General features: G+C 35.2%; 2 protein-coding genes across 2 annotated transcripts in view; both read left to right on the top strand.

Moving 5' to 3' along the window:
* Nucleotides 1-185: 185 nt before the first annotated feature.
* Nucleotides 186-2361, top strand: LOC111001261. The gene is made up of 5 exons (XM_022271078.2): nt 186-525; nt 760-898; nt 1002-1156; nt 1517-1664; nt 2190-2361. Exons 1-5 carry the CDS (start codon nt 389-391, stop codon nt 2343-2345), a joined length of 735 nt encoding a protein of 244 aa, XP_022126770.2. The 5' UTR covers nt 186-388; the 3' UTR covers nt 2346-2361.
* Nucleotides 2362-3336: 975 nt separating this feature from the next.
* The window catches only part of LOC111001279, a 39774-nt gene continuing 18361 nt past the window's right edge, over nt 3337-24749 (top strand). Inside the window, exon 1 of the mRNA XM_022271132.2 lies at nt 3337-6698. Within this exon, the coding sequence (XP_022126824.2) occupies nt 4033-6698 (2666 nt within the window). The 5' untranslated portion in view covers nt 3337-4032. The remainder of the gene's footprint in view (nt 6699-24749) is intronic.

The following is a 24749-nucleotide window of genomic DNA, read 5'->3' as shown; positions in this document are numbered from 1 at the left end:
TATACGTTACTTCTAGTTGTCAATTCCCTAAGCACAACAGTCAACATCGATTGCATCAACATAATCTGTGGAATATGAACACCATAGAGAAATAATATATACTTATTACTGGGAATATTATAAACTATCATATTATCTGTCATGACGAATGTATATCTGTCAAAATATTATTCAAAATAAACTGAGCAATCAAGTGTTTGTAATTACTAATTAGTAGTAGCCAATACTGTAAACATGAAATTAAATTTGAAACATCAGCTAATTCTACAATGATAGTTTATACAATATAATAACATTATAATAGTTTATTTTATCAAGGCTAAAAGTCATACCAAACTAATTAAAAATCAAAGTAACATACGAAGTTTCGAATACCATTTTATTGGCGATGAATGCATTTAATTTAGGTTTCATTTCAAAGTGCTGCTTTATCCTTCTGTTTTTATTTGTGTACAATGCTACGGCTACGTCATGTAATTTTAATATCAAATTAATTCAAACTCTCCACAATGAAGGGTTCCATAGGTAATACTTTTTTAAATTAATTGCTACCCTCAACTGTCTGATCAAACTAAGGCAAATTATGTGGTGTCCTTTCTTTATGAAAATTTTCTATCATTAATAAAATATTGATAAAGTCTCAGATATGTATTATCTAATAAGCTCAAATTATAGAGAAGTCAGTAGTACATTGTAACATTATTAACATATGATATATGTGAAAATGTGATCATTGAATTGAATTAAAACATTTTCCAGGAATATAACATATGATATAGATTATGGAGCTTATGATGGTAATGAAAACTGGTATGAGGGTTGCTCTGTGGGATTAGAGCAAGTACTGCCAAGTGGTCTTTTTGCTTCTCCTGATGAACTTGATGCATTGAGTTATAAGGTTGTGAATTTGTACAAAATAGTTTAATATTGTAAATAAATATCTTATAGATCAGTTTGTATTGTCAAGTTATATAAATCTAACAAAAGTCATAAAATTTTAGACAAAAACCATATTCAAGAACAAAGTGGACATAGAAATATCAGCAGAATTAGCAAGTCCTATCACTGTTCATCTACTGGGCTCTGTACAAAGTCAAAAAACATTTCTATCCCTACCTGTGCATGCTCGCTATCACAAATCTGTAGCTGGTGGAGGGTAAAAGACTTATTATAACTAATTTCCACATTTATTTCATCAATTAAGATATGCAGACCATATAAATTAAAGATTTATTAAATAAAGTTTAATTCACTAATATTTAACAAATGTTATTGAATAAATGAATTCCAATGAAAAATGTGATAAACTTTAACATCAACCCTTTAAAACAACTTTTAACCAATATGTTATATTGCTCCAGATTTTGAGGTCAAAGTTCCTATACAAGTCATTTGATGCTCAACTAGAAAAGGGCCTACATAAATAATTAGATTATCATTAGTATATGAATCATTGAATGATTAGAAGAATGGTAAATATTTGAAAATAATTCAGTTTTATACTATTGTTTTACAGGTATGTTAATGTGGATATACCTCCCCCACTTCTCTATATAAACTGTGGCCCCAAAAAGTTTGGAAAGTGTAGCAGTGAATCACTTGTCAATAGCTTCTGTCCGAAAAATCTTCAGCATAAGTGCCCCTGGATACAAGTGCCTGTTGGAGTAAGTTATGTTTGTCTGTAAAAAGATTTTGTTATTTTTGATAATTTTTTTACCACAGTTTTTTTGTAATTTTGAAATTCGACTTCAAAAAAGAGTGTACCAATTCTGAAAAGGCCGGCAACGCACTCGCGAGCACTCTGGTATTGAGAGTGTCCATGGGCGGCGGTATCACTTAACATCAGGTGATCCTCCTGCCCCTGTTCTATAAAAAAAAGGAATATCATTTGTGTTTGATTTCAATGGTGATTTTAGCCAGTGGAATCAGTCAAGTCAGTTAGTCTGTATAAAGCACCATCACAACCGATTTAAAATGGAAAATTTTAATTTTTTTAAGTAACAGAATAATGGAATTTATTAATCTTAATATTATAATTGTAAAGATGTTTAATATGTTTTGTTGAAAACATATAAGTAAAAATTTGTTGTATGGCTAGCATGTTATTTTCCAATATGCTATGGTTACGAAGCTAATGGCAAGGATTAAATAGTTTGTTCTCAACATTAAATGTGATAAATTTTTTGTAGGGCGGTGCTCCGCTAAGTTGGAAGATACCACGTGGGAATACGCAGCATCATGACTTGGTTTGGTTCGGGACAGTAGCAGTCGTTTGCTTTGGTTCCTTATACATCTTGAAAGAAATACACTGTCATAAGACTAGACAAAATAAACAATTATTATAATGTTGGATATTATTTGGTGCAGCGCCATCTATGGTGTTGCATGGTAAAAATCTTAATCTTATACTTAATATTCGTGATACAAATGCTCCTCAACCTAATCATTTTAATATTCAATTGATTTTGATATTCATAGTTTTGTAAAAAATAATATTTAGCGATAAAAAGTAAAATTTAATAAAAATTGTGATAAAAAAGTTATTTTGGCATTAGGAACGATTAATTAAAAATAATCTTGAACTATCAACTTGATATGTAAAGCAGAAAAGTGCCACCTGTCGGCGATTGCTTGTGTTATAATGTTACAGTAGTAGGTATTAGTTACGATTTTAAACGCCTCCAAAACCACTGGCATCTATTGAACTTGGTTTACATTATTTAGTGTTGTAATTGTTTGCAGGTATTGATCTACAACTTTTTAGTTCGGTACCAAATTTTTTGTTATTGATAAAATTTGTGAAAAATTCCTTGGTAGCGCAAAAGTAAAAAAGAATTGTACCAAAAAAATGAAAAACGTTCGGGGATGATAAGAATAATGTCTTATTGTTTTATAACCCTACCCTAGTTTTTATTCGTCGCTCTCTAAATACACAGTGAGATTGAGGAAAATGTTTTTACATTGAACTAATTGACGTGAGAGCGCATCACCCTCCTGCTATTTAGTTCCGAGCGCGGAACGATACTTCAGTTCTCGCGTGTGCCGGCTGCGGCTCTAGGACCACCGTTGCATCTACTTCTAGGATGTATTGCACTTTCTTTAGACTAGTTCTAAATTGATAAGTAAAGAGAGAGTAGGGTCAGCCGGTGGGCGGACCGCACAGATATGGATTTAAGATTAACGAGGAGCGGCGGGGATGTTTACGTGCGGGCTCGGGGTGGGTGCGGGGCTGGATCGATGGTGGGCGGGGCGCAGAGGCGCGGGGCGCGGCGCGGCGGGGCGCGGTCGGCCGCCAGTCCGCCTCGGGGCCGCGTCCGCGCGGTCGTCGCCTGAAAGTGTCTTGCGGCGGCCGGAGTGTCTCCGCGGGCGCCTGGCGGCGGCGGCGAGCCTCGCGCCGCCCGCCTCGATGCCGCGCGCGGCCGCAGTGCTCCCCCGCCCCGCGTCCGCGCCACCTTACAGCAGTCCCGACGTGCGCGCAGCGCCGCACCCGCGCCCGCGCGCCCTGTCCCGCGCCTGCGCCCGCTATTTCTTTGGGCCCGACAGCTCGAAGGCACAGTGCAGGAGGTCCATTGTGAAGATTACGACTCGAGAAATCGCATTCGCATAGCTCGGACTCCGCTGGGTTGGCGTGTAATACCGTGCACTGAGATCTACAACTCGATCCAGGTCCCGCCGCCGCCTGCGGCCCCACCTCGACGCCGTTATCCAAGAGAGAGACGCCGGCGCAAACCTCGCGGTTTTTCCCGCCGAAGACCTCGCTCGAAGCACGTAGCTTCTACGGAAGCCTTGACTCCCGCTGCACCGAGCACGCCGGCCGGTGAACGGCAGTGGCTCGCGCCGGACCTCGAGTCTCATATCCCGTCTCACACGATAGCAGTGCCACGACAGTTGCCACCGGAGGCTACTCCGCTAGATAACCTGCTCGCGGTCGCCGAGCTTGAATTTAATCAACAGCGAACCGAGGACGCCTTAGAGCCCTCGAGTTCGCCTTCCTACGGGTTCATACCCCCCGAGGAACCTAGTCGAGACGTGATGTCTTTTGAAATAGAGCAGCCGAAAACAGCAGAAGAGATTTTCTATGAACGCAAAGCGGTCGACAGAAGTGACGTTGATTTCCCTGCAGACATGTCGGAGCACAAAGATTTATTCGAAACGATCAGTGAAGCCCACTACTTGCCCGAGTTGGGTGGTCCACACGATGAAGCATTGCTAGAATCGCTTGTAGAAAAGGGTTGTGAAGATAACCAGATACTAGGGCAAGCGCTTGACAAACTGGCGCATCTCGTTCAGGGTACCACGGAGTATCCTGAAGAGGAGGAGGATATGTTATTAGGTAACGCGCCAGTCTCAGATATTATAGAAAGACTAGAACAATCTTTAGAGTCTCCCGGCCGCAGCAGTATGACTGCCGCTCAAGGACTCTTGCACCTCCACCACATTGGTGACCACTTACAGCAGGCTGACGCTCCGGAGATTGATAGCCACGCTTACATCTCTGACCGAGTGTTTGTTTCGGACGATTCCGCTCACTGTGCACTTGATAGTTTAACCGGGGCGGCAAACGACGCCCAGGTCGACAGTGAAATTAAAAATATGAACTTTAATCACAATGATGATAAGAGGCTAAATAGTGAAATCGGTTTATCCGAAGTTTTGTATACCGCACCAGTACCTGATTCAAACGAAACATTCTTAAATAAACAATTTGAAGAACCTCCGGCACCGTCGTTGCCGGACCAGAGTGACGTCGCATTACCCAGTGAGGATGCAGAAGGGGAGGTAGAAGGACATACATTGTGTAATACTGTTGTAGAGAGTTGTGATAAAAGCGAAGCCGAATCTAATATCGAGAATATTGATAACAGTATTGAACCTGAACAAAATGCGACCGTAATTGAGATAAAACAAGAGGAATCCCTTACGAATACCCACGATGACAGTTTACCCACTGACTTAAGCATACAGAACATTGACTCGAGTCCTTTAATGTTAAGTCATAATGAAGTCACAAACGGGTTAGAAGATAATGTTTCAGATAAAAGTGATGAACAACCCAAAGACTTAAGCGTTCACAAAAGGGTGATGACCCCTGGTGCTTCACCACGGTGTACAGAAGTGCCACGTGCTCCCTCGCGGGAGTCCGATGCAATGCAGTCGCCACAGCCTAGTGGTATACCTGCCGTGCCTTCATCACCTGAAATTTTTACGATGCCACTAACAAAAAGCAAGCAAACGTTATTCCTTGAAACGCTTTTATCGTCCCCTTCTCCTAAAATGTACACATCCGAGGTAACGATCACAAAACAACAGTGTGAACCATTAAACCTAGGAAAACATAGGAAATCTGCGAGTCCTACAGTATCTAGTTGTTCCGATGAGATCAAAAAATTAAATAAAGAATTCGGAGAACCTCAAGAAAAAAAATCTAGACGTGAATCTATTGATGATTTAGCTAAAATTAGTAAAGTTTTTAATAAGTGCAGTGATGAACAGACATCGAAAAAATCTGATCGGTCCTCCAGTAAACCGAGTGATGTTAATACTCCTTTACAACAATTTAATATTTTAAAGTCTCGGTCAGATTACACACTCCCGGACCCTCTCCTTATACCTAAAGACAAGCTAGAAGCGATCCTGGCAGCTCCAGCGCGCGAGATTCCCGCATTGCTCATCCAGAGGCCTGAGCTACGGCTGCCGGCTACTTTCGCTTTTCCAGCTATTCTGCAGGACCCCGACATACTCGTAGTTTCCTTGACGCAGCTGGAACATGTCCTTTTAGATAGAGAAACGAAGCAGGTTATATCGCCTAAAACTAAAGAGCACAGAATACACTCCTCCAAAGGCGAAAGAGACCAGACGGCGCCACCGAAACCAATTCCCTCAATGGATGCCCTCGCAGGGGACATTGACGCTGCCACCTCCGCAGCGCTCAACCAAATGCTGTGGCTGCCTTACCTCAGCCAGCTTGAGGCCATGGCCGCTTGTTCGCAGAACATGGATTTCATGAAAGCCTTGAACTCAACTGGTTATGGTGGGCCAAACTATCCAGATATATCACAAATGTTTAATCCGTCCGCTCGATTTATGGGAGCAGGCTTCCCTGCGACGCCTGCCATGCAGGAGTACGATAGTCGGATGCAGTTCGCCATGTGGCAAGAAGCAATGGCGCACGCTGCCGCTACCCGGCCTAAGGCCTCCGCACCACCGGACCAATGCAAGGAAGCGTCCAAATCGAGCGACGTCCAAAACCCCTACGTACACTCAACGAAAAGTCATGGCAGAAGTCATTCGGCGGCGCGCACGAGCCCAATTGCGACAAGCTACAGTGGAGGGCGCCCTCTTCACAACCCATTTTTGGGTGCCTACGGGCCAGCAATGCGGCCCAGTGCGCCTCCGCCGGGTCTACAGCTGCCATACCTAGGGCCGCCTGCGCCCAGTCAACGATCACCGCGCGGTCAACAGAAGAGTCCGCCGTCACCTTATTTTCCTAACAACAATTACTTGCAAGCGGCACGGAGTGGAGCTGCGGAAGCGGCGCGGCCACGTATTAGTGTCAAGTCGCTTCAGAATCTTCTGGAGCCGGGAGCGGCGGCGAGAGGTCGTCGAGAGGAGCCTGAGGTGGGCAGCACCACGCCCGCCGACCCTCGTCCACCGCACGACCCCGCCGCGATGCACCTCTGGCACCCTCTCTTCGGCAAGTGAGTATTACTTGTAGCACGCACATTTGTTATTATTGTTATATTATAGATATATTATTATTGTATAATCGGGTACAATTCATTTATAGCATTAGACAAAAGCATTAATGAAATTTAATCATACTCGATATTGTATACTATACTACATACAGTGCAATACACACGTTATAATTTTAATATAAACTAAAAATTAAAGTGTATGAATTTTATACCAGCTTTTTAATAATCAATCAGAAGCCATCATCACACAATCAAAACGCTAACGTCTATTTTTCAGTACTGTTTTAAATTATTAAATTGTATTCAAATTCCACCAAACAAAGCGTATCGTTAACAATTGTTAGCAATGGGAGGCTAATTGAAATCGGAAGTACAATTATATCCCCAAGTGGGTAAACAATTACACGTCACTAGGGGAGCCAAACTATTGTTGCACCCAAACCCCACTAATCGTGGCTCTTTTAGTGGCGCGTGGCCCCTTTTACTTCGCGGTTTTTGGTGCAAATCTTCTAGTAATTAATCACTACTATTAAATAATGAAACGAACGGAAGTGGTAAAATTAATAATTAAGTTTAATATTGCAATTTTTAATTATTCAAAAATATAAATCTAGGTACATATTAAGTCTAAACTATTGCATATTATTAAAGCATATTCAGCAATTCAGTATGGAATCTTCGTGAGAAATAAAAATAACTTTGGCTTGTTCTCTTAGTATTTGTGATTGGTACGAAAGTATTCCAACATAAATAATAATTATGTACATACTTAAATATATTATATTATTAGTATACAGCATTGACTTCCCATGTCATCGAAAACCTATAACGAAGGCTATTTTAATGTGAAGATGAATGATAAAGCGTAAAATATTTATTTTAGGAAAGATTACCACGATTTTTTGCTATTTCTACTAGACATGTCTATATTAGCTCGTCTGACCTACTGGCTGTAAATATTCGTGCCGTCTATCGACGAGTTTAAAGATTTGTTTAGCTTTCAACCTACTTATACGTTGATGGATCTTGTCATTTAGCCACTTAAATGTCTATTTTTATACCAAAGCTCTTGAAGGACTTCGAATAATCAATAATTTCGGGCACAGAAGCTTCTGTCAAAAGCCAATCAAACTCTAAAGATTTTTTGAACTTTGAAATTGTAAATAATAACTCTATGGAGATACGAAAAAATGTGTAAAAGTCGCTATGTGCATGTTTAAACAAAATCTATATCTTGCGTTTAAATTTCATATATGAAGACATAGTTGTGCGCAAATAAATTATTACAAAACCAAAGCTTATAAAATATCTATGCAATTACATTCACTACTGCTACTACTAAAAATTTGTAACAGTATTAACATTTACTTGTATCACAATGACACAGAAGAATCTTGAAAATGTAAATGAGCTCACTGATAGAAGCAATTACTTCCGAACTGAAATTGGCTACAAAGAAAACATAACATTTAATTAAACTTAAAACAAGAGGTTTTTTCTTCTTTTTATATAGTTGAAAATAACAGCAAGCACAGGCTTTGATAACCTCATGACATTATTGTAGTGTGACGTCAATTATATTATGTTAAGTGCTTGGGGGGTTGTGGAGGCTTGGGAGGGGGCGTGGGAACGCGAGCTACCCGCGTACATTCGTTACTTATTGATTTCACTAAAAGACGATAAGACTTACTGACATGTAACAGCCATGTTATGTATTTTATTGACTTGCTTTTACCATTAGATTATTTACCGAAAAGTTATCGAGAAGGTTATCGTGAAAGAACGAGATGGACGGTATTGGGGAGGCGCTTGTGTAACAGCTTGATGAAAAAACTTTTTCCTTGTTGTTAATTAAAATTATTTTGTGGAAGAAAATTTGTTGTGAAAGATTGTTAGTGAATAAAGGTACGAATGACTTCTGCGGTATGGGTATTATATACCTACCTTGTTCGATTAAATTAATGTAATATCTAAATTTTACTGTTTTCTTCAGGTTTAATATGAACCACGTAAAGAGAGACCTTTCTTCTCGACATTAAAATTAAAAGATCAAAGTTGCGTTTTGAAATACTACAGAGCAATGTTTACCAGAGGTCTTAATCTTAGATTTGCGTATCCTAGCTCATCCCTTAACGAGTTTTTTTCTTAATATATATCTAAATAAAACTATGACGTAGACCCAAGAAATGCACGTCGTGTAATGATGCTGAATAACGCCCCTTACCCAAGGAGCGTTACGAAATTTTAAAAACAAAAAACGTTTTAAAAATTGAAATTAGAGCTAAATATTTAAAATTCCAAATTTAAACTAACCCCACATGTACCGTCATGTTAATCAATACAGCAGTCAATTTTTATTGATGTTATTAAGGCGTTAATAGGACAAGACAGTTTTAAACGATTTATCAGACACCCCTATTGTAAATTGTGAACTGTACTTTATCGTAGACATTCTAAGGATGCATTTACAATACACGCACTTACCCTTCATAATATGGTGACTTAAACTCACATTAAAGTAGACATCGACGTAATGTCTTTGGAGTTATTCTACCTATATTTTAACGTCGGTAAATAATATAGACATGAACGAAAAATATACAGGTTCCATATATTTAGTATTTCTATTCGTTTATGAATGAAAATTATTTTAATAAGAGTCACTTGATAAGGAAATAATATGTAAGTTAAATTTAAAAAATATAAAGTTTTTAATGTAAACGTGTTGCCTTGTTATCTGCCGACAAGCGATCCTTTTCAGCCACCCTAAAAGAAGCAAAATTTATACAAAAAATTTGATTAAGTAGAAATAAATAATAGCCTTATCGGGCGAGTAGATCTACCGTAAGTTTGCTAAAGTATTGGCGAATATGACTTGTCCTATCTTTATACGGAATCGAGACTTAGTTTGAGGTTCAGAAACGAGACTTCAATGTGACTCCCGTATGTCATTTGTTATTCTTCATGTAAAATTATATAAATTTACCTCGATTTCGAAATTGGATATTTTGGAGGGACATGTATAAAACATAAATATATATATGTTATTTACAATACCGTTAAGTACTTCACCGAAGTACTTATATATCCTGGTAGAAAGAACTACGTTCCAGAAATTACGTACACAACATTTAATAATAAATGTAGGCACCTTTGGTTAAGGTTTACCTTGTTTACCTACCTACATTATGGCTCCTGGGGTTGCGATCATATTAGGCGACTTCATCGGGGTATCTGGTCCGAATTGTAGCGAAAATTTATTCAAACTTAAATTTGTTCTCTGCCTTGCCTAACGGAGGTCGTTAGGTATAATTTAAATACCTCTAAATTAAACTGTGATTATTATAAATAACGCTAGTATAGTCGACGTCTGTCGGCTAGAAATCGATCGTGTAACTTTAATGAGCCGTGTTCTAGTTACAGTTTATGGAAAAGCGATTTAGTTATTTTATATTCAGCCTCAAGGCCTCGTGGAAGCACTAATAAAGTAATGTATTCCCCCACCCCCCCGCCACCCTTTATGGGCCTACTTGTGTTTAATACAATTTTAATACAATGTACCTTATACCGTCAGCAACGTTGGTGTTCTGTCCATTCAGTGTGTTTACACTATTGTCCAAATTTTTTCCAATAAACATTACAAACTTGTCTATAAAGTAGGTATGATTACGATAATATGTTTTGCAGTAATCTTTGCAATATGCATGGCTTGTGTTTGTCAAGCCTTATCTATGACTACTAAAATGATGATTTTTGCATTTTTTTATATGTATGTATATTATTACGCGTAAGCTACAGTTTTTATCACAATTTTTGTTTTATACTTCCTTGTACTATATTAAAAATGTCTGTACATTAAGTAGTATAATTATTAGAGCAGAAACTTGGAGCTCTTTAGAATACATTTTTACAATCTTCATACATTCCTATTTGTTGTTCATAGTTACTATCTTGCTTCTGATTAACTGGTGCATTTTAATTTTTCATATTAATTGTTTTAAAATAACTTTAGAGAGGTTTTGTTATATATTATTGTTGTACTTTCGTTCCGTTACCCGCTGTTACATAAATAAATACGTATTAAAGAACGTCGAAGTAAATTTTTGACCTACGTAATAAATCGTGACGTTGCTCCATTTATTCGGAACAAAGTCTAAAGTAAACCATTTTGACCTTAACTAATTCCGCCGTGACCCGCGCCTGACTCATCGGCTTTCAGCTCGTTACACAAATGTCAAATAATGTCAACTACTAAGACAAACAATGCGGTTAAGTACCTACTTCTAAAAGTATACAGGGCGTCCCACGGCGATGCCACACGGAGGGAAAGTACCTTAAATATTAATGATAGGATATTTTACTGAAAGAAGACATCGTTTAATTTTTAATAATAAGTAGAACTGCATTCACAGATTTTTTAAAAATTTCCTACCTCAACCGGGAATCGAACCCGCCAAATGTGACAGTAAAATTACATGTATTTTATAATAGCGTTTGAATGGGCTACTCATAAGCATTATTTTTTCCTTAGTAACCTAGCATATTAAATGAAACTAAAAACATAAAATTTTACATTTTATTAAAAAAAAAAATTATCAAATGCTCAAAATGTGATCCGTTCTGTTGTATACAAATTCTCACTCTTTTAATAATTTCTCTCCCTGTCGATTTACTTATTTTTGCATGGTGGATGTTTGAAATAATACGTCTAAGTTCATTTTGCACCTGCACACTGTTGTACCGGTTCCTGTAAACTAAATATTTTACATAACCCCATAAAAAAAATCAAGTGGGGTTAGATCTGGGGATCTCGGTGGCCATCTAATTTGTCCAAAAGTACCGATCCAGGAAGGAAAATGTTCATTAAAAAAAAATATTTAGTTTACAGGAACCGGTACAACAGTGTGCAGGTGCAAAATGAACTTAGACGTATTATTTCAAACATCCACCATGCAAAAATAAGTAAATCGACAGGGAGAGAAATTATTAAAAGAGTGAGAATTTGTATACAACAGAACGGATCACATTTTGAGCATTTGATAAATTATTTGTTTTTAATAAAATGTAAAATTTTATGTTTTGAGTTTCATTTAATATGCTAGGTTACTAAGGAAAAAATAATGCTTATGAGTAGCCCATTCAAACGCAATTATAAAATACATGTAATTTTACTGTCACATTTGACGGGTTCGATTCCCGGTTGAGGTAGGAAATTTTTAAAAAATCTGTGAATGCAGTTCTACTTATTATTAAAAATTAAACGATGTCTTCTTTCAGTAAAATATCCTATCATTAATATTTAAGGTACTTTCCCTCCGTGTGGCATCGCCGTGGGACGCCCTGTATAGGTACAAAATTGTTTGACTGGAATTATTAATATTAAGGATTTGTTCATAGTTTGGCTTCGCTTCGGCACACGGTTTTATAGAAACGTTGCTGTCCGTTTTGTTCTAGACCTGATGTTAAGTGATACCGCAAACCAGGAACACTCATCCAGAAGTTTCGCAAGTAAGAACTGGCACGCTTTTTTCTTGATAGACTCTTAAGTCAAATTGGTTTGCATATTGATTCATGCTCATTGGCAGCTACAAAAGAGTAGGAAAAGTGTAGTGTAGTTAGTTGTGAAACTATGTATTGTGGAATGGTAGTGAAAATGTTACCACGTAACTTCAATAGCGATTCCAAATTTGTGGATTCCGAAATTAGGTGTAATTTTTGCAATTTTGTAGTAACGATGCATTTTGGTCATCATCGAATCAGCTAATTCTAAATTAGGTGAAAATCAAAACGAGCTGTAAATTGAACAATATTTTAGTTAAGTACTCGTAGAAATGAAATACATAAAAGAGGTATATTCAATACATCCGATAATTCATTATTTTACGACCACAAAATTATGACAAACAACAAATAGACGTAGATACAAAAATATTAAAATGGTACCGTATTTATATGTAAACACGGCCAGTGATGATTTAGATGACATTTAATTAAGTATTATTAAAGCTCAACACGAGACTAAAATTGTTCCATAAAGATCTCATATCTCTTCCTATTCAATTCATAACTATTAAATGAATAGGTTTTTTTCATAGAAAATATATACTCAATACGCAAATGTGTGTCCCATATTCTGAGGACATGAGATCTGTCACAAAGAGGTCATCATAACAATAGGAAATGCCCTTTACCAATAAGTGACATGCGGGTTCCAATCACGTTTCTGGGTCTCATTTGAATAAATTCTTTGTGCTTTATTCTCATTCATATTACGGATAAATATTGATTTACAATATGTAATCAGTGACCGCGATAATATTTACATTTACGTAAACTGTACGTACTGATTTTATAATTTAATAAAAATAAAATATATGAGTATAGGTATAGGTAACAAGATATATTATATACAAGATATATCTTTATTTATATTTACCTTATTCAAAAACATACACATAACAAAAAAAACAGGTTACAAAAGTTATAAGGCAATGGGCGGCCTTATCGCTTACAAGCGATTTCTTCCAGGCAAACCTATCTATACAGATATCACTTATTCCACGTTATTAAATTTGAATCTGTAGGCAAACAAATTATGTGTAATCAACAAAACTATAAGCGAAATCGTATTGCGAGATGGAAATGCTCTATTTGTAAGGGAATCAGTGTTGCCAAAACACTCTCAAACATTTCATTTGCTCAATCTAAATCTAGAGTTTATATGCTTTCTTCATTGAGTCACCATTTCTGTTTCGCCCACTTTCATTATCCACACATAGGCTTGTTCAGGATCTGTCCAAGGTTTGGGCTGGAAGATATATGTGGTGGATATATTTTCTAGCCTAAACCTTATCAATCACAGTCATCCTTGTTCTTACAATTAATTGTTTTCATGTTATGATTGATTTTGAAAATGTCGTTATTGTTTCTTTGCAACTTAGAACTGTGTATAGTCCTGACCATGCGATGATTCCTGCCTCTATCTATCGGATGTAAGTACTGCCCATCAACAGATTTTCACAATGTTATCTGCGTCTGGCGAAGTGTTATGTAACATTGAATAGCAAAATTAATTAAACCCAGCTGCAGTATTGCGTATACATACGTCCCGCTCGCACGGATGTTCAATGTTTATACTCTGTTCTGCTCGCGCACACGTCATTCACTCTAAGCTCCATTGATTGGCCGGGCTCTGCCCGGGACTGATTGATCTACGACGGTAGAACCTCACACCTGGGACTAGACAAAAGCCTGCCCGCATTACCTGTAAATACGAATTAACATTTGCATGGCACCATTTACTCAAATATAAGATCTAGATCAGGCCCACTACACCATACAATACCTTCCCAAATAGCTTATTAATAAGTCTCTCTTGCATTTCCCCTTATACTACCCTCTTTATTTCTTCGTGAAGTAATTTAAGCTCTAACTGAAAAAACTATGCCAAACAGTTACACACGCCTACAGCTTCGGGCGGAATATTCTATGAATAAGTTGTATTAAGACGTTTATCATTATTTTCGTAATCAATGAATTCAGCCTTAATTTAGGGCTACCAAGAACTAAGTACTTCGTGACTGGGCTGTATACGAGTTATTAGAAAGCACGTTGCGCTCTGTAGGCAATTAGAGTGGCGGCTTGAATTACATTTTCACTTTAATCTATTAATTTATAGCTCTCGTTCAATCCTACAAATTACTATTGCTAGCTATGTTTAGAAATAGCGGATTGGTTTGAGCTTGAATCAACACAATCGTAGAATTTGTATTTTATAATGTATACCTGCAATGTCTCCCTAGTTTTATCACGAATGCCGGCGAAATTTTGCTGTCTATGATGCAATTGTATTACATTGAGAAAAAAAAAATCATTGATTTAATAGAAATTATATTCATAGAAAACATGATAGTGAAAATCGGTGGAGGGGCGGTTTATGCTAACCCAGAACATCGCTGTTAGTTTTTGACACCACATACAAATATTATTGTATTTTGTCTCCGAATTGTAGTACTAATAAATATGAAAACTGTAAATGGTTTTCATCTTGTTTAGAACGTCTATGGTATAGACTATCGCATGGACGCACATTGCGTCGGTGCCTCTGAAAATATCTTGTTTATTACGATATTTAATATGCTTTGTATTTAAACAAACATTAAAGTTTTTGATTGAGATGTCTACGATAAGTCAGTTTGTAAATATTTTTTAATTATAAATTTAATAATAATTAGTGTTGACAAAACCCTTACTTTTGATTACCAGGAATTTGTGTAATTTTACCAATATATGTAATGGGCAATACAAAATGTTGGCGGTTTCACCTACCCCATACTACAATGTAATTTAATTGTGTAAAATAACGACCAGTTGTTCGATTTAATTAACAATTAACTCGCACGTAACGTTCAACTATGTACGAATGGAAACCACCCGCATGTGGCGTGTCTATCTCACAGGGAAAGTCTGAAAGCTGATAACAATACTGTTATTTGAATGAAGTGGTATTATCAGTTAGTATCGACTGTTATCAGTCCATTTAAATGCTGCTTGCTTTTTAAACAGAGGACCCAAATTAAGCGTGTTTAAAGCACTTTTAGCCGCTATGGGGAACTGGCTGCCCATTGAGTTAGAACCAATTCAACTTAGGAAGAGAGAGTACCAATTCTTACAATTTCGCAATGCACTTGCGAGTCTTCTGGCGGTGTGAGTTTCCATCGCCGCAGTTTCCGTTAACATCAGGCGTACACGTTTTGTTGACAGGCCAAATCATATACAAAAATTATTTATTAATATCGACAATATCATCACTAAGATTCCCTTATGTCATTTTTAAGACACTAGAGTTATAGTTGGCGCTAAATTTCGTCTTCTCTAAATCTAAATCTTAATAAAAAATGAGGGTAATGTTAACAGCAACGCAGGCTCTCACCGCAGTCTATCTCTTTTGCAAGTAAGCTCGGTTTTTAAATTATTAGAGGTCTTATCTGAGCCTATTACTGAGTTCGCACCAATCTTACATATAATATTAATAATAAAAGCCTTTATTCAGATACATTTTACATTATATATGATATACATTTAAACAAATTTTCATTTTAATCCAATTCTGGTGCATCTGTGTGCCCATTTTGGCAAAGGCCTCCTCCAAATTCTGCCATTCCTCTCTGCACTGTTACATATTATTTAGAACTTTTAAATTATTTTCGTATGCTTATTCTATAATCTTATTCTTAATATTACATATAAGATAGACTAAAAACGTGACCAAAAATTACTATATATGCATTACTAGTGAAGCTAAATGGTTTTAGTAGTTTCGGAAGCGTGACGACGACGAATGCCGAACTGAGCGTTGATTGTTGCTAAATTCGTTCCAGTTCTGCCGCATGCTATTCGTCACACATGTAAAAAATTTAAATATTATATAATATACTACTTGATCCATAAAATCGAATACCAAAACGATAAAATAATTGTGAATTAAATAATATATCTAGATAATTATTTTGATAAAAAAAACTTAAATAACAGTCCAAGAATCATCAGTTGGTGTTTGAAAGGTTAAGCCGCCTAATCCTACTTAAATATTATCCAACAATACTGCATACCAGTATATACCGGTCATAACCTCCTTTTTTAAGTATTTTTTATATATTTTGAATTTGTACTGAATACAAGCTACAACTCAAATTTAGATTATTTACATATTTCGCTATATAAATTCTAATATAGAGTCAAAAAAATAGTAATATATACGGCATACATACATATTATAGAGATAGATGCACAACTGCTGGAACAATTACAACACTATGGTTTAATGATCTTTACGTGGGCACACAGACAAATTCCCAGAATCTATGGTCAATCAGTTTTAATAATTTAAGTTCTAATGTAATTAATGTGTATGTGTGTGTTAAATTTGTGATGTAATATTTTCTTGTATTTTTTAGGCATACATATTGTTTTAGAATGTATATATAAATAAATAAAAATTTTTATTTAATATTAATTTCGTGGAAATATACGACACACAATGTGGCTGTCCATTTATAAGCCTTGTGTTTTTAATCGGTTGTATATATAATACCCTTAACAACCTTACAAACTTTATATAGTATAATATTAGTGTAGATCACGTAAACTTTTAAATTACACTATCTATATATACCGCGTAAAATTATAATGTCAGTAAATTAGTGTAATTTGAGATGGTTTCATAAGCATGACACTAAACTTTTCGGTTAGATGAATTCTTATAACAAGTGCAGGTGTATATATATATCTATTACAGTTAAACTTACTTTAAAAAATCAGACAATTTTTTTATGCCAATTTGCACTAACGATCTGTTTAACATTAGGAGAGTTTTCCATTTATCGATCCGTCTTAATATGATTTTTACTAACATAACCTTAAACATCTGCTATGAGAGAAATTTGACTTAGAAACTGTTTGCTTTTCCGAAACTAAAACCTAAGTACCTACCAAATTTTAAATTAAATTTTTAATTCCATAAAATATACCAAAATGTTACTTCAACATTTTGGTTTTTATGTAATAAAGAAAAAAAATTGAATTCTTCAGCCGGTTTCCTTTAACAACATTTTTTGCGATTCATTGAAGGATTATGGGTCGTTTATCAAAGAAACGATAGTAATTAGCACAAATATAACTTTTATTTGGTAATCAGATGAATGACAGCAAGAACACTTAGTTACAATCAATCTTCATATAAAGTGTTGCCACCTAGTTAAATTTTCAAAAACTATTTTACTTAAATTGCTCAATACTCCCACTAAAATTTAAACTAGGTACAAATATAAAAAAAAATAAACTCCTACTGAAATTAGAGTTGTGAAAAGAAAAACAAAATGTGATCTCTTAAATAGATAAAAGCTTGAGTTGGTAACGCTTTAGTTAACATATCTGCTAATTGACTGTTACTAGGAATATAATTTAGTTTAATTACACCCAACTCAACCTTTTCCCTTATAAAATTAAATTTCACATCTATGTGTTTGGTTTTCTTATGATAAACAGGATTGCTAATTAACTTAATTGCACTCTGATTATCAACATACAATGGAACAGATGTAATATTTTCACCTAAATCTAATAATAATTGCTGTAACCATAATATCTCTTTTGCAGCTTCACAAGCAGCTACAAATTCTGCTTCAGTTGTGGAGAGAGCAGTAGTCTTCTGTTTCTGGCTACACCATGTTATAGGTCCCCCATTCATATTAAAAATATAACCTGTAGTAGACTTACGCGTATCTACATCACCTGCAAAATCTGAATCCGAATAGCCAGTGAGATCACTACTTTCTCCATAACATATACATAAATCTTTAGTATTTATTAGGTATCTAATAACACGTTTAATGGCATTTACATGTTGTTGACTTGGATCGTTTACATATCTACTCAAAACATTTACAGCAAAAGAAATGTCAGGCCTTGAAACAGAGCTCAAAAATAACAAGGACCCTATAGCTTCTCTGTATGGAAAATTAATAATATTTTCATCCATTTTCTTTGAAATAACAACATTTACATCTGCAGGGGTACTGGCAGGATTTGAATCACTCATACAAAACTTCTCTATTAATTTTTCAATGTAATCTCTTTGATAAATACAGATACAATTATTTACTCTCTCTATTTCCATTCCCACAAAATATTTCAATTTTAATTCTTTTATTTTAAATGTTTGTTTCAAATATTCTATAACTCTTTTAATCATTGAGGAACTGGAAGAGACTACAAGTGCATCATCAACATAAATTATTATGAATACTTTCACCCCATTGAAAATACCTACATAAACACAACTGTCAGCCTGAGATTGCACAAAACCATATTTTATTAAAAACTCAGTGAATCTTCTATTCCAACAACGAGACGCCTGTTTAAGTCCATACAGTGATTTATTAAGTTTTAGGATACAATCATTTTTAAATGAAATTCCTTCTGGTACTTCTATAAAAATATTCTCTTCCAAATACCCGTTCAAAAAAGCAGTCTTTACATCAAACTGTTGAATTTCTAAATTATATTTAGCTGCAATAGAAAGGATAATTCTTATAGAGTCATATCTCGTTGTTGGAGAGAATATTTCTTGATAGTCAATATCTTTTATTTGATTAAATCCGCGTGCACATAAACGAGCTTTAAACCGTTTTACCTGATCATTTTCATCCTTTTTTATAGCAAAAACCCACTTTGTAGTAAGCGTACGTTGACCAGACCTCTCTACTGGAGTCCAAGTATTATTCTCTTCATGTGCAAGCAATTCTTCATCAATAGCTTTCAACCAGTCGTTTCTTTGTGGACTTTTCATTGCTTCAGCATACGTTTGTGGCAGTGACAGTTCAATTAGGTTTGCTTCAAAACGTCTATTAATCCTTGGTCTCAAATTTATGTTGCTTTGAATTAAATCATCATCTAATTCTTGAGAAGGTTCATATGTAGGGTCATTACTATTACAACTCAACATGGTATCTTCATTCTCTGATGATGAAGTTTCCACAAGAGTATCCTCTACATTTGTTTCTTGCATTTGATTTTGTTGTCCTAATGTCTTCACTTCATCGTCAATGTATATTTGTGTAATATTCTTCCTTATCTCTGGAACATTATGTTCTTCAAAAATTACATTTCTTGATATTTTAACCTTTTTGGTTTCTGGATTGAACATCCTGTAATTGTTGTTATCATACCCAATTAGTATCATTTTCTCACTCTTTTTGTCAAGTTTAGTTCTTAGCTGATTAGGAATATGGACATATCCAATACTTCCAAACACCTTCACATGGCCTATATGAGGTTTGATGCCGTTCCATAATTCAAATGGTGTTTTCTTAGGAGTTTGGCTGGAGGAAGTCCGGTTTAATAAATATACTGCACAATTCACAGCCTCAGCCCATAATTCCAGTGACACATCCCTCGCGTACAACATTGAACGTGCACTCTCCACAATGGTACGGTTCTCTCTTTCAGCACGCCCATTTTGTTCTGGTGTATATGGCGCAGTACACTCATGAATTATACCTTCTTTGCTGAGATAGTCATTGAAGGTTTTATTCACATACTCTCTTCCATTATCAGTATGCAATATTCTGACACTATGCATGTACTTATTTTTGATCAAAGCATTGTATTTCATGAATATGTCCATCACATCACTTTTATGTTTGACAAAATATACATGCCTGTAACTTGTAGCAGCATCCTTAAATAATATAAAGTATCTCATACCTTGGATAGATGTATGACTCATAGGTCCACAGACATCACTATATACAAGGTCACCTGGCTGTAGTTCTCCTCGTATAGATTTGTGAAATGGAAATCTGCACTGCTTTCCATATGCACATGCTTCACAAACAAAATCAGTTTTATCACTGTTATTCAGTTTCAAGCCTTCTACCACATTATCAGCACTCATACTCTTGATTTGTTTTAGGTTAACATGTCCCAGTCTTTCATGCCACATTTTAATGTTATTTTGATCACTTTGAACTAAGTTACAGGTATCTGAGACCACAGCTTTAATTTTCAATTCGTATAAATTATTTTCTGTTATTGTTGCACACATTACCAAGTCATTGCCTTTGTAAATGAATGCACCAGAGTCTTTCTTGATAATGATATATGATTTACGCATTATCACACCTTCTGAGAACAGATTTCGTCGCAAATTCGGAACATACAATACATCATGTAGTTCACTGTTCTCCCACTGTCCATTGACACATCTCTTTATTAACACCTTGCCAATGCCAGCCACTTCCACTGATTGTTTGTTTCCTAATGTCAATGATTTCTGGTTACATTCCAATAGTTCTACAAAGAACTCCTTTCTATAGGTCATATGTGCAGAGGCACCACTGTCTAAAATCCACACATTGTCTTCAGCTTCATGGAATTTGGTTTCTACATTAAACGCTAACAAGTCTGCACCTTCCTGTTGAGGTTTTCTATACTTGGATTTCTTTGGAGCACGACATTCTCGAGAAAAATGTCCTCGTTTCCCACAATTATAACATTCAAATCTGTGTTTACTGTTTTTATTTTGATTTGAATTACTAGCATTTCTATTCAGCTCACTTTGTTTTGGGCTATTTTTCCATCCTTTCTTAGCCACAAGAAGAGCGGTTTCTTGTTCTTCTTCACACTGTAAACTAGCTTCTTCATCTAACAAACGAGCAGTGAGATTGACAAGAGTCTGTTGCTCTGGATCCAAAGACATCCACGCTTGACGGAGTGATCTATACTTATGAGGCAGTGTTCCAAGTATTTTTGTTATCACAGCCATTTCACTAATACTTTCGCCACTTTCTTTTAACTGCTTGGCCAATGATTCCACTTTAGAAATGTGTTGAGCTACACTGTCATTTGTAGACATTTTATACTGATAAAACTTTTCATGGATCAACATTTTACATAATTCACTCTTCTGTTCGTATATTGATTCAAGTTTTGTCATTATTTCCTTAGCAGTTTCACAATTTTCTATTAAAGTTATTTGTTTAAAGTCCATCGAAGATGTTATAATAAACATGGCCATGCCATCATTCTTTGTCCATTCAACATTATTTCCAGCCGGTTTAGGCACTGAAATATCAATCCCTTTTGCTTTTAGGGCACACTTTATCTGGAATTTCCATTGCCTAAAGTTATTTCCATCAAATTTTTCTAAGTTTATTGACCGCATTGAATCCATTTTGAGGTTATTTTGTCAATTTCTTCACAATACGATTGTAACTTTTTCTTTGCTATTTTTCTTAAAACTTTCAATTGCAGAATCTACTGGGCCCATAACCTGAAGGATTATGGGTCGTTTATCAAAGAAACGATAGTAATTAGCACAAATATAACTTTTATTTGGTAATCAGATGAATGACAGCAAGAACACTTAGTTACAATCAATCTTCATATAAAGTGTTGCCACCTAGTTAAATTTTCAAAAACTATTTTACTTAAATTGCTCAATATTATTTATATAAAAAAATATAATATAATATAATATAAATATGATTATATAAAAAAATCAAATAGTAGAACGCATTACGATGAAGTAAAATACGTAATATTTCGATGGATTTATTTTACTCTGCAGCTTTAGCGATTCCTATGACAATATTGAGTTTTCGTACCTTACTCCTTGGAGATAATGATTTGTCATTAAGGTGGATATTGTATTCTTGTTAACACTGAGATTTTCATCAATTGAAAATTGGTTTACAGGTTACTTGCTACTGTGAAGTATAAGTCGCGTACAGTAGTAGAGTTCAACAAACTTCTGCAGTAAACACTTGCACTGACCTTACCGACCATTCTGCATATTCATCACTATTCCAGCTATGTCATTATATAGTCAGCTATTCCATAATTGACGATATTTCATTAAAGCCATTTACATTTTTGTATTGTTACTCAAATAATTTACTGTAATGGAATTTTGGTAATTAAATGTCATATATTTTAATAATTCATAAATGTATTACTTTGCGCGGTTTTTACTGGATGCAATTTTATTGACACGATTTCATTCCATATTTTAAATCTTCATACTCTATTTATGATCAAATCTACAGTTAAGTATGTTAGTAGTAGTTACGACTAGAAGTGGCTTATATCCAGTGACTGATTCTTATGTTGTTCTATTCTACATATATCAAGAGGTTTAATTTAAATTGATTACAATTAGAGTCTAGGATATTTAGATACAGTCATTTATTTATAAACATCATATATTTTAAATATTAATTTAATTTTTCCCCTTATTAAAAAAAATATGACAAAGAACATCTATTTTCACCAAAGCGTACACAATCACACATTGTATAGAAAAGAATACGAATTTTTAATTTGAAACGGCGACATAAAACTCATTTTCATTTAATGATTCGAATAATGTTTCTACACGCTGTGCTAGAATTTTTTTATACCGGTAAGAACGATGTCTTCCTTATGTCAAAATTCAATCCATTTTTTACGTACCGGAGTAAGACTGAGCGCTTAGTTTCGTTTCAAAATCTTACCCTGAATTTCCAGCTAAGATCTGTTGCGTATGTCAAAAACGTATTAGATTTCATCATTAATTTAACAAATGTAGAACGCAAAATTCCGTTTCGCAAACATATCTTGAATAACTGTTCACATTTTCCAACTTCAAATAACATTTTCAAAATGGCGAATCAAAAGCGATTACGGCGCTAATTGCTCATATTAACTTCATTAAATAGATACGCGGTAAAAACGAAGGTTTAACTAGTTAATTTTTTTAATTATAGAGTGATAAAGTGTATACATAATTAATAACTGAATATTTATTCGCAGACGTAATTAAAAGAACAGTAATTTAACAGTCGCTCGTAAGGCGATATCAACGTGAGGCTTGCCTTACCCAAAAAGTCGGTGGCGTGTCAGTCGTTGGCCGATTACCTACTAGCCTATTGAAAAGAAACCCAAAACAGATACAGAAATCTGAAACCGAGAACAAGGGTCGATGCACCATTATTTACAATATCTTTTGCAGACAACGCTTTCATTACGTAAATAGTTTACAAAATTGTATTTTAAACGACGATTTCTACTGTATTTACTACATTATTTCTACTGTATTTTCCTACTTATATTAGCATTATATTTTTCTTCACCTGAACTAGAACTGTTCCTGCAATGTAATCTGTGGTTGCGGCGACTCGGTACTCGTGGGCAGATGGCCCAGGGCTCAAGAGATTAGCATAACGGCGTTAACGAGCGTGTGTATGTCTGTCTCGTCTCGCTAGGCTCGCCATTGTTGTCTGACAACACCCAGCTATTGTTATTACATTTGTGTCACATTTCTTAAGTTTTTGTAAGTACAATATTGCATATTTAACTTTCTAGTTGGTGGGCTAGGAGATATTGGCCTACATGAAGCCATACATTCTAGGCAATCGTACTGAAAAAAGTTGTGTTACAATATATCACTTGCCTTAGGAAATAAACGTTTCGATTGCGAACAGCAATTTATGAAAGGATTTTAATTTATTTTTTCATGTGGACATCATACACTGCATTTTGTATTTAGTTGATGCTCATTTTTTTTACCTTCTCGTATATAACAATGTTTTATCAACAATGAAATCCCCTAATGTATAATGTATTTCATACATTTTTTACATGAATTTTAATGACACCTTTATCATAAATCGTCTATACAATAATATTAAGGAAACTCTTGATACAGTGTGTTTTAAACGTGACACTCGCAAATAATATAACGCTAACCTAAAAACTAATATACACGACACTAGGTAATTCACACGCGATCCGCAAAGTTCAAACTCCAAAGTATTTAACCTTGTATCAATTTCGTGTATATTTCGGAAAGTTTAACTGACGACATTTACTTAGCAATTAATTTTTGAGCTCAACGATTCACGTTTCGACCCGCTTTGACCCTTCATGCAAAGGTTGAACCAAGCTTCATAAACAAGAAATATTTGCAGTTATACATTTATTTATATAAGCGAATGCTTCTTAGGAATATAGATATGATAACCGTAAGTTCTTGTCCTATTTAAAAAAATACATAAGTGTGGAGCTGTAGAAATGAACTACATATGTAAATGGGTATGGTGATTCGATTGCGGGTAGGAGCAAAACGTCAATATTCAGTCCTCATAAATTAATCATTTAAAAATAGTAACTATTATAAGACTATATATTAGACCCTGTACATAATGGTAGGGGAGTAAAGAGTTATAATAATAAAAATATGATTATTAATAAAATAATGGTACAACTTAAAAAATAATAGGATATGTTTATTATAATTTCTACCATGGTAATTATAAAAACATTAAAAAACTTAAAGCCTTGCATTAAGGTACTACATTAAATTATTTTATTAATTTAAGAAATATCTTCTTTTCACAAGGATAGATGTCCTACCGCAACGAGTTTACACATTTTATTTGGAAACAACGCAGATACTAAGGAGACACACAAGAAAAAAATAATAAAACTATAAAATTGAATTTAATCTAT

Source organism: Pieris rapae, chromosome 4, assembly GCF_905147795.1.
Source record: "Pieris rapae chromosome 4, ilPieRapa1.1, whole genome shotgun sequence".
In the NCBI taxonomy this organism is placed as follows: domain Eukaryota; kingdom Metazoa; phylum Arthropoda; class Insecta; order Lepidoptera; family Pieridae; genus Pieris; species Pieris rapae.
This window is presented reverse-complemented; position numbering and strand designations above follow the sequence as displayed.

Bases quoted from the DNA above. Each gene is read 5' to 3' on its own strand.
- LOC111001261 (XM_022271078.2), top strand. From the start codon at position 389: ATGAATGCATTTAATTTAGGTTTCATTTCAAAGTGCTGCTTTATCCTT. The intron at 526-759 runs GTAATACTTTTT...AACATTTTCCAG, and splicing joins CACAATGAAGGGTTCCATAG to GAATATAACATATGATATAG. The intron at 899-1,001 runs GTTGTGAATTTG...ATAAAATTTTAG, and splicing joins TTGATGCATTGAGTTATAAG to ACAAAAACCATATTCAAGAA.